General features: G+C 40.7%; 1 protein-coding gene and 1 long non-coding RNA gene across 5 annotated transcripts in view; one reads left to right on the plus strand and one right to left on the minus strand.

The window, feature by feature from the left end:
* Positions 1–803: 803 nt before the first annotated feature.
* LOC121442668 lies at positions 804–5,136 on the plus strand. The gene is made up of 3 exons (XR_005973582.1): positions 804–862; positions 3,707–3,888; positions 5,017–5,136. It is a non-coding gene; the product is annotated as an uncharacterized LOC121442668 (long non-coding RNA).
* Positions 5,137–9,955: 4,819 nt separating this feature from the next.
* Positions 9,956–17,233, minus strand: part of Rpgr (retinitis pigmentosa GTPase regulator) — a 46,785-nt gene continuing 39,507 nt past the window's right edge. For 3 of the 4 annotated variants that reach the window (XM_041644272.1, XM_041644271.1, XM_041644274.1), the window contains 4 exons: positions 16,804–17,019; positions 15,298–15,355; positions 13,850–13,926; positions 9,956–10,417 (listed from right to left, as the gene is read on the minus strand). In XM_041644272.1, the coding sequence (XP_041500206.1) occupies positions 10,211–10,417; positions 13,850–13,926; positions 15,298–15,355; positions 16,804–17,019 (558 nt within the window). In that variant the 3' untranslated portion in view covers positions 9,956–10,210. Of the gene's footprint in view, positions 10,418–10,803; positions 10,927–13,849; positions 13,927–15,297; positions 15,356–16,803; positions 17,020–17,233 lie in introns of all 4 variants that reach the window. The other variant, XM_041644273.1, reaches the window with a different exon arrangement.

The following is a 17,233-nucleotide window of genomic DNA, read 5'->3' on the forward strand; positions in this document are numbered from 1 at the left end:
TTTCCTTCATCAAACACAAGAGAGATTTCATGATATTGTTAATCCAAAAGATAGGAGGAGAAAGATCACTGACCCAAGTCATCATGGCCAAATTAATTAAAACAAGCAATTAATTAAAGCATGTTTTTTAAAATACCTATCTATCTATCTATCTATCTATCTATCTATCTATTTACTTTTTATGTGTACAACATTCCTCCCATGTGTGCCCGCAAGCCAGAAGGGGGCGCCAGGTCTTATTATAGATGGCTGTGAGCCACCATGTGGTTGCTGGGAATTGAACTCAGGACCTCTGAAAGAGCAGTCAGTGCTCTTAACCACTGAGCCACCTCTCCAGCCCTTAAAGCATGTTTTTAATTCGTGTACACGGACTGCCTCTCCCTAAGGCAGGCTTTGAGACGTCAGCATTGGTTGTAGTAGGAGGTTTCCAAATGGGGGATTTGGCAGACAACATAGGTGAGGTTACAGGAGCAGAACAAGTCAACCCTAACTCCTGAAACCAAGATGTGCTTGCAAAGTGGGCCTAACAAGGCAGTCACAGGCGGTCGTTTAGCTCTTTGAAACAAAGGAAGGGTTGCAAGATGGCTATAAACAACCGTTTGAAACAAAGATACGATTGCCATTCTGGAACAAGCAGTACAGAACCATTTGTAGTGAAGGTTACAGATGGGGCATAGGTCAGTCCTTGGGAAACAGAGGTTTAATCATAAACAAGAATGAATCTATTAAGTTTATTTCCAGGTTAATGGGAATCCACCACCATTGATGTAATAAGCCAATCAAACTGAATTAATAGATCCAGGAAATTATTCTCAGCACAGCATTCCTTGGTGGCCTCAGGGGAAGTTAAGGAGCCCACAAGGTAGGGACTTTTAATACCTTCAGGGGTGGGGCTGCAGATGGTGGGCATTCTCAGGGGCAGAGTCCAGACTGAGGCAGCTCTAGTGAAGGGGCTTGGGGTAGAGCCCCCACTCAAACATTCCAGACTCTGGATATGTGGATGCCAGGGACTGGAGTGATGTTTCCATCCAAACAGAACTTACTTTTCTTTACTATCAGATGGTGTTCAAGTCTAAGATGGAGGAGGCTGGCTCTTCAATATATTCCAAATTAGAAGGCTGCATCTATCTATTTTCACATCTGGATTATTTCTAAGGTCTATGGGGCATGTGTGTATGTGCTGGGGGGTGAGCACTTTGATAGATGATAATCAGGGATTCCATCACTCACTAGTTGTTTGAAAGGAGTCCACTTGTTTCTAGTATGCCCCATAGGAAAAACAGTTTCTCTTCCTCATTCTTTCTCTAAATTTTTACTTAAAATCAGACCAATGAATTTTTTTTTAACAAGGTCTTTACATGTCACCCAGATGCTTGTTTTGCACTAACAATCCTTCTTTCTCAGCCTCCACAGTGCTGGAATAACAGGTGTATGTCACACAGAAAGATCAGTAAGCCGAAGGCTTCAGTTTAATAACAATCATAGAGGTCTGGCAACGCAGCTCAGGGGTGGAGTCTATGCACAGGCAGTGTTTTTATCTCTGACACTAAATAAATACACGGATTCCTTATTTTTTAGTTAGGGTCACTGCCTCATTTCAAGACAAAAGACTACATTTTTGGCTTCCCTTGTAGAAATGTAACCACATTCTTGCCAATGAGAAATGACAAAAGTCATCTCTTCGATTCTGGGGAAAGCTGATAAAGGAACCCTGTCAACTGGGGGTGGAGCATGCTTTCTGTCCATTCTCTTTTCAACCTGGAATACTGGTACAAAATCTCTTTCAAACCGATGGGGATGTTGTCTGCTAAAGCCAAGGGAAGCCACAGGATGTTCTTATCAGAGAATAGATCATTTCTACTATTCTCGTTCCTCCTTGATAGAGCCTAGTCAATTTCCAGGACTGTCTCTCCTCATGTTCGCACTCCTTGTTTTTCACAACATTTTCCCCAACTTGTTTTTCACAATATTCCCATACAAGCTGAAGGACTGTCTTTATGATGTTCAGTAGAGAGTGAAGGATAAGGTAAAGCATACTGAAAGTATTTTCTTGGGGTGTCACTGAGATGCTCATCCTATCAACCACATCCAGTTTATTGTATGCACTAAGACATACAGTCCACGCTCTGTACTAGGGGTATTTTCACATGCTATAGTAGTAATGAGTGGGGTATTCTTCACTGTGGGAGGTAAAGAGGGTGGAAACACATCTGTTTGGCTATTCACTGACTACCCTGGAGTAAACCAGCTAGAAAACAAACAATCCACCCTGCCAGGTAAAAATTCCACTTGAGTACTAGGAAATAATCAAGGCTCACATTAGGAGGCTTCAGACCCCACAATCTCCAAAGTTTCCAGTCTATCTCATCAAGCTCCCAGGGTGGCCGGCCCGGACAGCTGCTTACACAGCTGTTGTTAGTGAGGCCTCTAGGTGCAGCGGTTGAATGGCTCTGCTAACCCATGTGTCCTCCAGGAACTGTGGAGTCACTGGGGGACTCCAAAGAATCTGAGTCTATTCGCCCCCACCCATCACATTCTCTTTGCGAACGCTGCATTGATGATTATATCCTAGATCCTAATAAATGCTGTGGTCCTTAGGTTCCTTTCTCTCTCTCTCTCTCTCTCTCTCTCTCTCTCTCTCTCTCTCTCTCATTGCTGGCAAAACATATGCGTTGGATGGCCATCCATGGGTGTGCTGCCCTCTTCTCTGTAGAGTCTGTAGGTGATGTGCCCTGCACCCTGTCATGTTCTGTGCCTCACCAGGCTACAAACCCAACCCCAACATTTTCTATGTCTGTTAGGAATTTTCCTAACGTGAGCTATCTGCTGACGCAAAAATCCCAATCAAGCCAAATCACAACAAGCCAAATTAAAAATATCTAGGTTTAATGGGATTCCTGCACTGTCGGGTGGATTTTGGCGGGCTGTCTTGACCTTTCTCCAGGGAGGGGGTTAAGGTTTGGTGGGCACAGGGACGGGGCCTCCATGGGCAGAGACCAGGACTTACACTGTCTGTTATCATTTTGCTGACCTTTCCTGTCACCTGGGTACCCTGTCCCTTTAAGAGACAAGCTCCACCTACCCAATCCCCCCTCCCAGAGGCTAGCTAATCTCACTTCTTTTCTCTATCCACCACCCCCTCTGTCCCTCTGAAGAGGCAACTACTGCCTCCCTCTTCCCCATTCTCTCCCCACTTATCTCCATAATCCCCTTACCCATTAAATAATTTTATACAGAATAAAGCAATGAATATCTGTCTGTCTCCCACCCGCCAGGGGATGTTCCAGGGTCACTCCACCATAAAATCTTTCATTGGTGTTGTGAACTCAGCAGGCTAACCCTTGCAGCTGAGGACTGCTAGGGATCCTGAAAACTGCAACCCCTCAATAAGGTCACCTTTACAAGTTAACCATCACTGGAATTCTACACCTAACATCAAACGGCAGGTTCCTTCCACACATCTGGCCATGCCTCCATGAGTGTTCAATTGCTCAGCAGTGGTTTCCCACGGAAAAATGGCTCAGTACTGGTTAACCGCTTGCCCATGGGGCTTAAAGCCCCTTGCTTGGGCCCCCAAGTCCACGTGACGACATAGGTGTTCGGTTTGTGCCCACTCACCTATCATCAGCTTACATTTTGCCAGTAGTTATTAGTTGAAATTGCAGCCTACTTTTTCCAATGTTTGTCTATCTGCCTTTCGTTTCAGTATGTAATCACTCTGTGCCGCTGCTGCCAGTGCAGCGCCTTCTCCCTCGTGGGGGAGGAATCTGTCACTCTTCCTTTCATGGAGCACTGTTTCTGCCACTGCTGCAGTGTGGGTGAAACTCCTGAACCTGGACCTTCTAGCAGCCCACTTTCCAACTTTCTGTCCATCAGCTGAGACAATTGGTAAGATCACTGCAGGCTCTTCCCACCAGCAAGGTTCTCTCGGGCTCTGCTCTAGTACTGCACACACTGAACAGTGCATTCATTTTTTCGGGTCCAGGGCCCCTCAGATCTATGGATCCTTTTTGGGATATGATCCCCCTCTTGGCCTTGTGCATCTCAGACGACGGCTCTTTCTCAGCCCCCATTATCTTGTGGACGAATAGATAAAGGCCTGAGCCAGTTGTCTATTTTTCTGCCTCACGCATGGGAAACAGGCTGACAAAACCATATACATCTCTAACTTCTACCAGTGGACCGTTAAATGTAAAGAGTTAAGTCACGTGGGCAACCACCCGCCATTTTGTTTGAGCTTAAGAAAGGGAGCAGTCACAGACTTGTGAAGTTCTGCCCCAGCCAGAGTGCCTGCAGCAGGTTCTCCACATGAGGTCTCGCCCCTAGCCAAACAGGGCAGGCAGCCTACTGGCAGGCAACCGCACTCCAGTGGTGGCTTGGCTGCCCCTAGCTATATGACCTGTGATGGAGGAAGGTCATTGGCTAATAAAGGAACTGCCTTGGCGCATTTTATTGGTTAGAGGATAGGTGGGAGGAGTAAACAGAATAGGATACTGGGAGGAAGAGGAAGTGAGCTCAGTCTCAACAGCTCTCCTCTCAGGAGCAGACGCCTGAGAGAGACGCCATGCCCCGCTCCCGGGATGAAGCTCCAACCCAGGATGGACTAGGCTAGAATCTCCCCGGTATGCGCACCTTGGGGTGCTACACACAGATGATTAGAAATGGGCTAAATTAAATTAATATGTGAGAATTAGCCTAGAAGAGAATGGGCCAAGCAGTGTTTAAATGAATGTAGTTTGTGTGTTGTTATTTCGGGCATAAGCTAGGCGTGCGGGTGGCTGGGGTGCTGGGGACGCAGCCCCGACGCCCCCTATTACTACAGACCTGTCACCAGCTACCTTTAAGCCATCAGCTATGTTTTTAAAAACTTACTTTTATGCTGGGGCGCTCATTACCCACAGAGACCTACCTGCAGTGTATCTCCTCTCCAGCCTTCCAAATCAAAAAGCCAGCTTTCTCTTGTTCACTTTTCATTTAACTTTAACCTCCTCCTCTGCTCTGCCAACACCTTGCCAGGTCCAAGAGACACTGGACAGTTCCACACCCCAAATCCTGGACCAGAGTGAAGCAATCAGCTACCCCAGGATGTGACCAGTACCCAGCTTTCTCAGGTCCCCCAAGACTTCGATGCCCACAAATAAGCAGGAAGAATTCCCCTCCTTTTTATTATAAGAGAAAGATGTAAATGTTATCATTTTGCTGACCTTCCCTGTCACCTGGGTACCCTGTCCCTTTAAGAGACAAGCTCCGCCCATCCCAATCTCCTCCCCCCTCCTGCCGAGGCAAATTGATCTCAATCCCCCTCCTTTACCTCTTTCCTCCATAATCCCCTTACCCATTAAATAAACTCTACACCTATGCTCTCTCTGCATGGCACATCTGTCTGTCTCTCACCTGCCAGGGTCTCCCACCCGCCAGGGGACTTGCGAGGGTTATACTGCTATGAATAACATATGAATGATAATAATAATGATAATGTCTACTAGTATACACACATGTGTTCATGTGTTCATGGTCAAACAGGAAGTATCCAGTAAAAGGCACACTGTACACAACCATGGCCATCTTCATTTGAGGGTGGGACTAAGTCTATAGCCATTCTCCAGAGAAATCTCAGAATCAAATTTGAGGAAACCACCACTATTGTTATGCCACAATTATGCCTTGGAAATTAAGTAGTTTTTGTTTTGTCATTTAAAATGAAGCTTATATCATAAAAGTTTATATAAAGAATATAATTTTGCATTACTTTATTCAGCTTATTGTGAAAGCACACGGATTCAATTCTTATTGGCACATAGAATAAGAATATTTAATTATGACAAATTTCTTGTCTTCCTAAACTCACAAATTAGCCTAAATTTTCTAATTTTCCATGCAGAATGTTGGGCACATTTCCAGTGGAATGTGGAGAAAAGTACACATGCTACTTCCAGGCCTGTAGGTTAAAACAACTGAAAATGCCCAAATTACTGGATGATCAGAATCCAGGTTCCTGAATGACAAGGCCATGCTCTTATCTTTGGTGAATTATGACATCTCACATTTTAAACTTTATAATGATAAACAACTCAGCTTTGAAAATACTTTGTTACAGCCTCCAAACAATATACATTAATGCAACAATTGTTTCTCATGGACAGAAATGTCATGTCTATTACTAGTAGGAGTCAGCTTGTGAGATACAACATTCTGCAAAAGCATGGTGATTCTCTGTTCATGTTGCTGCATCATAAGAAGCTCATGAAAAGTGCATATTCCCCAAATGGCTCCATTTGACCTACTGGATGAGAATCAAGCAAGGCATACATGTTTGTCCCTCCCTTGAGTTTTATGGCTCTTACCTCATTGCTTTGGATCCATTTGATTAACGTTATTGAACTGGGTTATTTAAGGTGTACTCGTTTTACAGATTTTTAAACCAACATGCAATCCAATGAAACAGTTTAGCTTTAATAGTTTTATGAACTGCACACATTTTAGTTTCATACAGTAACCAGCCAGGTAAGAATGGGGGCCAGTTTCTCCAAAATACTGGCCAGTGCTCTTTGAAGTCACATCCTTAAGCCTGCTTTGATCACGAATTTGTTTCTCATTGCTACAGTTTTGTGTTTGGGATAACGCCACAGAAACAGAAGCATACAATAGGGAAGTTGTGAAGATATGTCTCATATTCCTGTGGATGGGTGGGAGCACATGTCTAGAGTGCATGTCTTTTTATAGTGAAGTATTACCTTCTACAGACCTCCTACCGTTTGATTTCTAGTCCCCATTGAAGGTTCTTGAGTTCGTTCTGTGTCCAGGGATTGTGAATGAAGCTGCTATAAAATACTTAGATGTTTTCTGTGGTACCCTAACTTGCTTTCCCTGGGACAGGCTACTGGAAATGTCAATATTATAGATGTGCTAGAGGGAACTGAGTTTGGAGGGGGCTGCTTTGCAGCATTCCCACCAGTACTAAGCAGATGCTGAGCATCTTCTCTCTGCCTTCTCTGACCTCTGTCAACCAAGTGTCTCCAGGGGCTGCTAGCTCTCCTCTGGGGAAGGGGAATACTCCTCCTGACTAGGAGCTATTGCCTTAGGAGCACAAGAATGTCTACTATCACTTTAGTGTGAACCGGCTAGAGATAAATCTCACCTTTTATCTTGAAATATCTCTATTCACATTTATGAAACAAATTTTCTGCCTATAGAATTCTAATTTAGCTGTTGTTTCAACACATTTAAATGCCATTACATTTTCCTGATTTTAAAAAATTTCATTTTTTGAGATCATAATTTAATTATAATAGTTCTTCCTTCCCTCTTCCCCCTCTAAACTCTCCCAAAGAACCCTCCCCACTCCCCTTCAAATTCATGGCCCCTCTTTTCATGAATTGTTATTGCATGCATGTATGTATATGAATAGGTATACATATTTCTAAGTATAAACTGCTCAGTCTGTACAGTGTTACTTGTATGTATGTTTTCAGGGCTGACTCTGGCACTAATCAACCGTTTGGTGTGCTCTTCCCTGGGAAAGGTCACCTCTTCTCCCAGCTTTCCTCAGTTGTGTATAGTATTGTGTGTCGAGTTGAGGCCTCCTGACATTTTCCCCCTGTACAGTTCGGCATATTCATTGGTGTCATCCTTGCTCAGTTCCCATTTTGGCAATCACATTGGTGAGTCTTTATGGGTAAACCATCTACCTTTGTTTTCTTTTCTTTGGTCTGGAGGCAGGAAATCACTTTATATAGTCCTGACTGGCCTGGAACTCACTATATTTTATGCATTGAAAAATCTGAAATTACTGCAGGTAAATCATACTTTTTCTAGTTAGCTATTAAATTATAATTTCCTGATTCAAACTTAATTTCAAATTCGTGATTATTATATCTAAGATAAATCTAAGGCCTAATTATTTCAACATGATTTCCCTGTAAACTTATTTTCTTACCAAAGCAATGCACTTCACTTAAAACAGAGAAAAGCAGAAAACCAACCAGAGATCTCAAGTCGACTGACCAAATTTGGTATGTAACTATGGTTTAGCCCTTTCTAAGTTTACACACACACACACACACACACACACACACACAGAGAGAGAGAGAGAGAGAGAGAGAGAGAGAGAGAGAGGAGGGAGGAGAGGGAGAGAGAAATTGTTATAAAAACTTAAAGACAGCCACCATAAATTGAGTAGCTAAAAACTCCTTCCATATGCTCGTGGTTTCAGGATTTTTGGTGGTGAGGAGTGTGAGCCCTGCTCCACTGGGTCTTGTGCTCAGTCTCCAAAGGCTGCAGTCAATGTGCCAGCCAGTGCTAGGATCAAATCTGAGAGCTATGCTCCTCTCCTAGGCTCAGTGGTTGTGGGCAGAATTCAGTTCCCAGCTGTTGCAGAATGGCAAGCCCTCAGACCCTCGACACTGTCCCATTGCCTCTGGTATAAGGTGTTCTCCATAAATACGGCAGTCTGTGTTTTCTAGGACAACAGGATCTCTGCTGTTTTGAACTGTTCTGACTGCTTCTATGTTTGACCACTCAAGACTCTTTGATGACGTTCACCTGCTTCGGTCAGGGCCATCTGTGATGAACTCCTTTTGAAAGTCTAACTTAATGTCAAGTGACTATGAATTTTCATTACATCTGCAAAATCTTTCTAAGAAACCTGATAACACAAGGGAGGAAGTGACAGCTATATTCAGTGGGAAGGGATTATTCAGGGGATCCGGCACCAACATGAATCTCAGGGGTCACTTTAGAAGTCTACCTACTATAAATAGCATGTCTTAGTACCATTTCTGAGTTTTTCTTCCACTCAGTTCCTACAGTTTGTTTCAGATACTTTTACAATATCATATTGGCACTGCAGCTTCAACAACCAAAGTTTTGAAATTGTATTTGTCTTTTGTAAAATATCTATGAAGTGTAATATCCACTCACAAAACTATTTTTTAAGATTTTATAAGGCATATTCGCTCTGGATTAACACTTTTTTACCCTGTACATAAAAATACAAAGATGGGGTTCTGTTTCCTTTGCTTAAATGGCACACTGGTCACTGCTGAAGAGTGGCAAGTTTCCTTTACAAGGAAGGATGGGGAAGCGACAGGGAGGATGGGAAAAGGGGTTCATTCGTCGCTGTCAGAGCGGGTCTGTAGCTTTAACATCACTGCGCTGTGTGCTGCTCAGGTCACAAGGCAGCCATTAGTGGCCAGAGACAGCTGAAATGAGCAAGCCTCACTGGGGGTCTCAGGGTAAAAACTGGTCAAATTTTCTAGATGATACACATCTTTGTTAAGGGTTAAAGATATTTGTGCCTTTTGATTAAAAAACTAGATTTATTATTATTATTTTTTTTTTCGAGACAGGGTTTCTCCATAGCTTTTTTGGTTCCTGTCCTGGAACTAGCTCTTCTAGACCAGGCTGGCCTCGAACTCACAGAGATCTGCCTGCCTCTGCCTCCCAAGTGCTGCGATTAAAGGCGTGTGCCACCACCGCCCGGCTAGATTTAATTTTTAAGATAACTTTCTTACAAGTATGTCTGTGTACCATGTGCCTGCCTGGTACCTGCAGGGATCAGAAGAGGGCATCAGATCCCCTGGAACTAAACTTAAAGACAGTTGTGAGCCCCACGTTGGCGGGGGCGGGGGCGGGGGCTGGAAACTAAACTGAAGTCCTGTGTAAGATCCCCAAATGCCCCATCTCTCCAGCCTCCTCCTTTTATTTTCAAAATTAGATTTTTTGACCCTTGTTGATAATTCCAAGTACCTTCTCCATATTAACAGCAGAAACGACCAGTTATAATTTATTGAAACAAGTTCATCACAATTTTGCCTGCTTGAAAATGTTGCAAATATATTCAAAACTGTTCCAGTGTTGTAAGATCGTAAACATTGTCTTAGAAAATTACAAAGAATGGTAACTATGTTAGCAAAACTATGAAATATCTTCATTCCATTTTCAAATACAAAAATATATTGTTTTATGCAACACTGAACAGTTAAGGCCAGAACACTTCAAGGAGGGTTGGAGGTACAATATTTTGGAAACTGCTTGTTAAGAATATTAAGATAAATAAATATGAAAACTATTCATACTGTTCAAACCAAGCCAAACATAGATTTTTATCTTTTTAAAACAGTGTTATTAGGAAATTTCCTTCAGAAGTCATAACATTTTTCAAGTATGAAGAACAAATGTGTTCGGTGACCATGGAAACATAAACATACATTTATAGTATTGTACAGGATTTGGACTTTCCCTCCATATTTGGTGTTGCACTATTCCGAAGATTATGACCCATGTGATTCTGGTTGGCATCTTTCTTATCACTTTGTAAGGCTATTTGATCTCCTATTGGCTTTATCTCTGGGAGTGGTTCATTAGTATTCTGCGTCATTTTCTGACCTGTCAATGACATCCGGTTAAAGAAGGAAATCTAGCAAAAACAGACAAACAAAAAAAAATTCATTTCAGTAAGTGAAGTATTCAGAAAGCACACAGGGATATAATTATTAACAGGTATGAGCATGAATTAATCACATTTTAAGGTACATACATATACAACAATATGTCCTTAGTATCTATATACAAAATTTCCCCTTTTATCAGAAAGCCACGATGACAAAAATCAGACCTTTCAGGATATACCTTTCAACACTAACAATATCTCCAAAACATACCATCATGGTTCTTCAAGGGTGAAATCACTCAGTGTTAACATTTAATGTAAGAAGACTGGATCATTTGGGGACTTCTGTTATCACTGGTGTCCCTTAACTACAAATCATTTCTGCTGTGATATTCTAGAAAAGGAGGGCATACCTCCATAATCCTGAGACCAGCAGCTCCCAGACACTGTTAGGCTTGCCAAATGAAGGCTGTGTGATGCTTGTAGGGCCGAGTCATCAGTGGGAGGGCCGGAGGGGCTGCTCTGGGATGCCAGCACTGGGACATGCAGAATATAGATGACAGATAAAAATACCAGGGATCCTTGGCAGACACAGAAGGGTGTTTAAGAAAGGCTGATGAGGGGCAATGAGTGAGAGGCAGGCAGATGTGGCAAGCTGTCCTTGAGGACTGAGGTTTGTAGGGCCAACATTGGAAAACTAAGGCAGCTTGGAGGAAAGGCCAATATAATAACAAGGGTATTGCCTATGGGGTCATGTGCAGGAGACAGCCGGGAAGACCGTCTTCTGAGGACAAAGGTGTCATCTGACTTAGGACCTTTGAAGATTTATTCTGGAAGAAATCAGTATCTTTCAAAGAGCTATCATAAAATAATGCTTTTGACAAGATGTCAAAACTAGGAAAACCACAAGAAATGAACATTTTACGAGGCTGTATGCACCTCTTTTAGAAATCAAAATGAAGCTAATAATAGTAATTTTCTTTTAATCTTAGAGATGGAGTTAACCGAGTAAAATGCAATCTATAAAGACTTCTAGCAGGAGGTTTATGGATTAAAATGGAGGTACCCCTTTACTTGCTATACTGAAGGGTACCCATCTTGAAAAACTCACTAAGTTAGGAAAGTGTAACTTTCTAATATGTAGGTAATTTCTCAAAAATTTAAAGACAATCCCTGTGGGCCTTTAAAAAAGGAAGAGCAAACTTCAGGGGTGAGCATTTGGAAACTTTTTAGCCTAGCTCCTGGGATTTTAAGAGCTCTGAGTTCATGAAATGTAGGAGATTGGACAGAGTCAACCCTCTCATGATGTGGGACTTCTTAAAGGACTGTTTACGGAAGTCCACATAGAAAGAGCAGGAGAAAACTAAACAGCATATGCCACTTGGCTTTTGAATGACAACAAACATGTTTTGCTGAGGTAAGCTTGAAGTTTGTGTGACCAATGTGGGCAGGGAACCCTTAAAAGAGACATTAGCCTAAAACCGTTTCAGATCTAACAGACAGGCGAATCAGAATTCTCTATGGATGGACTGACATTTAGCTGGGCTTGGGATTTACATGCAATTGTCCTGATTGAACATGCATTCAATCCGAATTTCAAAACACATACAGAAATAAATCACTATTATTAGTAACTGAGCCAAAGCAACACATAGATTTTTGGCTTTGGAGGATGGCTGACATTAAAATTGCGAAGCAAAAAAATAGAAAATGAGCATGACTGACTTATTTAAAGCAGAAAATATAACAATTTTGAAGTAGAATAAACATAAATTCACTTAACATTAAAGGAGAAAAAAGACTGGAGGGATGGCGAAGAAGCATTTGTTGTTCTTACAAAACAAATAGTAGCTAAAAGTCTATAACTTCAGTCCAATGGGTGTGATGCTATGTTCTAGTTTCTGAGGGCACTGAAAACAAGTGTTTCAGAGACCGGCATGCATGCAAAATACATGAAATACAAAGAAATAAATCTTTAAAGAAATGGGATTGGAGAGATGGCTCAGCACTCAAGAACATGTGCTATTCCTTCAGAGGGCCAGGGTTCAATTCCCAGCACCCATACAGGCTCCCAATCCTCTGTTAACCAGTTCCAGGGACTCTGGGGCCTCTTCTAGCCTCCATGGACAATACATGCATATGGTGCATGCAGGTAAAATGTTCATACACAGAAAAGAAAAATCTTTTTTAAAATGCAAGAAAACATTGAAATTAGTACCCAAAAGGTATGCTAAAAATCAGAACAGTCTCAGCAAAAGAGGAAATATAAAGTCAATAAAAAACAGTAAATTGCTCAACGTATCAAGAGACATAATATTAAATTGATATTAAAACACAAATAAGAGAAAGAAAATATTTATGTCATATTCTGAATGGAGGTACAATGTTCAAATAAATAAATTTTTTATAGTTAACAAATTTTAAAAATATAAATTAAATGACTTCTTAAATTCATGAGTCATAATAAATTTCCACTAAACTAAAATAAAAAAATACATATATAGGCATGCTACAACAAACAAAGACAATTTAAAAAACAAGCATAGATAAAACTACAGGTTATATACAAAGCTCTCAACAATTATGCAAAAATAATATTTATTTTGCAGTGCTAGGAAAGGAATATGGGGTCTCAAGCATACTAGGCAACTGTTCTACCTGAGTTATACCTCTAATCTACCTCTAAAGTAATATTCTTATAGCAGCAATTGCAACAGGTACAATACTAGCCAACTAGCCATACTATACATCACTCGAGAACTAGGATTAGATAGAAATACAGTCAAGCCAACAGAAAATGGAAAGCGTGAACTACCAAAAGACATCTACGAAAAGAACTTCCAAAAGGTTCTTCAGGGTGCATAAGGATCCCAGAGAACAACAGAAAATGGAAAGCGTGAACTACCAAAAGACATCTATGAAAAGAACTTCCAAAAGGTTCTTCAGGGTGCATAAGGATCCCAAAGAGAACATTTGAGAAGTAAAAAGCAACAGTGAGCAAAGCACATGGTATCAAAAGCACGTAACAGCACAGTATGTGACATGAATAAAATCAAACACTGCGGTACAGTAGCTGTAAAATGGAAAGGAAGGGGTGGCAAGGCAGAAAAGTATTGAAGATTCTGCTATTATTTGAGAAAAAGATAAGAACATTGGTTAGTTCCAGACATTAGGTATGCATGGAAAACATTCAAAGTAAAAATCCGGCTTTTCAGGCTATTTACAATGGAGCCATCTAAAATACAGGTAAAAAATAAGGGTAAAATATTTCTACCAGGCAAATGATAACAGAAGAAAGCTAACTTAGTAAAAACATGAGCTACTACTTTAAACCCTTTGCATATTGGGGGTTATAAAACGCATTAAGGAACTCCTAGGATGTAGATTAACCTAGGAAAGGTAGAATGGAATTTCAGTACTTCAGTCCTAACACCAAAACGCAAAATTCATTTCACTTACCTTCTTGGACTTTTTTATGGCTTCACTACCTCCCAGAATTTCTGAAGAACTGCTCTTTATACGATCATACAGGTGTCCTACAATGGGATATATGTAAAAATATTATCCTAACTGAAGTGAAAGCAATGTCTCAATGTTTTCAGGAAAACGCTATTAACTCTGAATTGTGAGATAATACAAAAAGAGCTCACCACTGGAGAAGTGGGCAATGTTATACCACACAGTTCTGAAAACTGGAGTCTTACTGGTTAGATGCCCAGAAACTTAACCAGTGCAAAAATATTTAGATTATGAGTATCCAAATATTTTCTACTATGAAGAGTTATCAGGAAATGTTAGCGATGTGAAATATGTACTAGAAATACTAGAACAAAACATGAAAATTAAAGTGTTTTTAAAGACCTGTGGGCAGGGGGCATCTGCTCATGTGTGCATGCTTGTGTATAGGCCAGAGGACAATGGTCCACGTCTTCCTCTATGCTCTCCATCTTAGGTTTCGAGACAGGATTTCTTATTGACTCTGAAGTTCACTGACTGGGCAACGCTAGCTACCAGAGAGCTTGAGAGAATCCTCTTGCATCTGCCCCACCCCACCCCAGAAATACTGAGGTATGTCACCACACTTTTTAATGTGGGTGCTTCGAGTACAAATTCAGGTCTTCATGATTACATGGCCAGGGCTTTAATGACTGAGCTATTTTCCTGGCCCCTACATTACTGATTTTATTAACCGTGGTTTATTTTGATTCTTTGGACTAAAATAAACATGTTACGTTTAATGTTTCAAGTTAATCCATATATTATATAGCTGAATAATAATCTTTAAGAGAAAACTCATGATGCATTGTATTCTTTTGGTTGGATATGGGCAACCATTTGAAGCTTATATTTATTTTTTGATACAAATGCCTACATTCTAAGAATCCTTAAAGATGATAATACTTTAGCATTTTACTAAACATAATCTAAAACTTAGTATTTCGTAGAAGTTAAAAGAACAAAACTGAGGAAACTATTTTTTTTTCCTCTTTAGTTCTTATTTTATTTCTTCATTTCTGAGGTACTGGGGATCAAACCCAGGGTCTTGACTATGTTTGGCAAGTGTTCTACCACAGAGCTGTATCCCAAGCCTATGAGCAGTTCTTTCTAATGAGAACACAGCAAACAGACAGTCTTACAGCACAAACACAGATGGTTTGCATCGAAAACACAAGGTGCAATCACAGTCTCTGTGTTATGAGCACCTGCTGCTACACTAATAGGCTTAAGAAAAGCTATTTCTTCAATGCCTATGGTGACATTAAAGACACAGGTCTAGGTCCTGGGGGAAATAAGTAGACTCTAGGATAGCCCAGTCATATTACCTTGTCACAGACCCACACACATATACATGCAGTTAAAAATAAGATGAATTTAAAATGTCATTTTAAAGTCAAATGTGTTCATACCTTTAGGATTTTCATTGTACTCACGAAGGTTCCTTTGCATCAGGCTGACACTCTCTTCCTATAAACAATAAAGAAACAGTATGTCAAAACACTTGAACAAAAGAACACATATCTGTGCTGTGCTGACAAACCTAGTTTTGGTTTAGAAGTGCAGTTCTAGAGCCTGCCTCTCAATAACATAGGCATGTGATAAAAGCTTTCCTTTGCTGGGCTCCTATGACATGGGAAGCCTCAGATGTTCAGTGATTGCTAATGTCCTCAGTGACTCTAAAGCAGGCACATGCCTGTAATCCTTGGGAAGCAGAAGCAGAAGCAGAAGCAGAAGCAGGTAGTTCCCACAGCTCAAAGTAAGTCTGGTCTACACAGCAAGTTTCAGAATGGCTAGGGCTATATAGTGTGATCTTTTCTTGAAAAAACAATAAAACTAAATTTATGAACTTAAGAAAACTGTATGATTTTATCCTCCATAAGATGACTAAAGATTGGTAAATGGCACACAATTTCTCTCAAAAATTTACAAGAAATGGATATTTAATGCTGTTTTCTTACTGATCACCAAAACCTAGGCTAATAAAAATTTCCACAAACAGGATCATTTTTTCCTTCTGTAGGAAACCAAAAACTGCCAGAAGTTTTCCCTCAGTGAAAATAAAGAGTCTTGAGAAACAGAGAAACCAAGAAAAAATGACTTCTATATAACAATAGTATTTAAATTAAAAATGGCAGGCACATAGTTGAAAATACGTTTAATACCAGCACCCGGGAGGTAGAGGCATGGGGACGAAGAGTGCAAGGCCATCATCAGTTACACAGTGAGCTTGATGCTAACCTGAGCTATGTGATACTACTGAAAAAATAAGGAAAATGGAAATACAATATCTTAAAAGTATACATTTAAATATAAGGTTAACTATATTTTGGTAGTTGTTTCTGTTAGGAGAAAGAGAATGATTTTTTAAAAGAGTTTTACAAAGCAGGAATGAATACTTCATTAACTAGAAACCATGACTACCTCAGTGTTTTATGAAAGTAGTCTGGAAGGTGAAAATGAACACACCATTCCATTTGGGGTTCAGCATCTTACACATCTGAAATTAATCTGATCATTGTTGGCAGAATCTCGACTGCATCAATGACAAACAGGTCATGACCTCAAATATTGCTGTAACCATATGCATTTACATGTGTATATGTATCAATATATGCACATAACACATGCCATTTCTGCCACCAGCAGCTAGGTTCCCAACTTTTTATCACAAGCATTTCAAAGACGGATACCCAACTTTCTGGTTCACTTCTCAAGAATACACTATCTGTGCCCATTTCCACTCATGTAGCAAGTGTGCTAGAGACAAGGTTTGCTTAGTTCTTAGACTAGACAAACCTACTTTTTCAGTTTATGAATGAAGTGACACAGAGATATTTCTGCTCCCATAGGAAACTGCAATCTACCATCTCCTTTCTCTTAGATGCGATCTCTGGACATAAGCCTTGTCATCATACCTCTTTAATGGTATCATCTGGGTTGTCGTCGAAAGCATCAATAGTTTCTGAGCTTGCTGTTTCAGGAAGCCCATCTTCAGGTACACTTTCTTCTTCTCCGGGTTCCTTCTCTTTTTCCTTCTTTTCTTCTTCTATAATGCCTTCTATATTTGGGGCACTGATCTGCTCATCCATGTCTCCTGGCTCTGGCTTCACAGTTTCTGAAAGCAGCTGATCCTGTGACAAAGGTGATCATAAAGATTTCCTTTTCTTAATGAATAGATAAAGATGCTGCTGCTGTAACTTATATGTGCTCAATGAATGTTTCCACTATGAAATCACATTTAGAAGACGAATACATGAACTACTGTAGAATCCACGGTGAACATCAAGATACTACATCGCTGAGGATTCTATGGCTGTTGCTCTGTGTGTGTCTGCTGTTGTATGA

Source organism: Microtus oregoni, unplaced genomic scaffold (assembly GCF_018167655.1).
Source record: "Microtus oregoni isolate MIOR12 unplaced genomic scaffold, Mior012 000092F_ref0000046, whole genome shotgun sequence".
NCBI lineage: Eukaryota > Metazoa > Chordata > Mammalia > Rodentia > Cricetidae > Microtus > Microtus oregoni.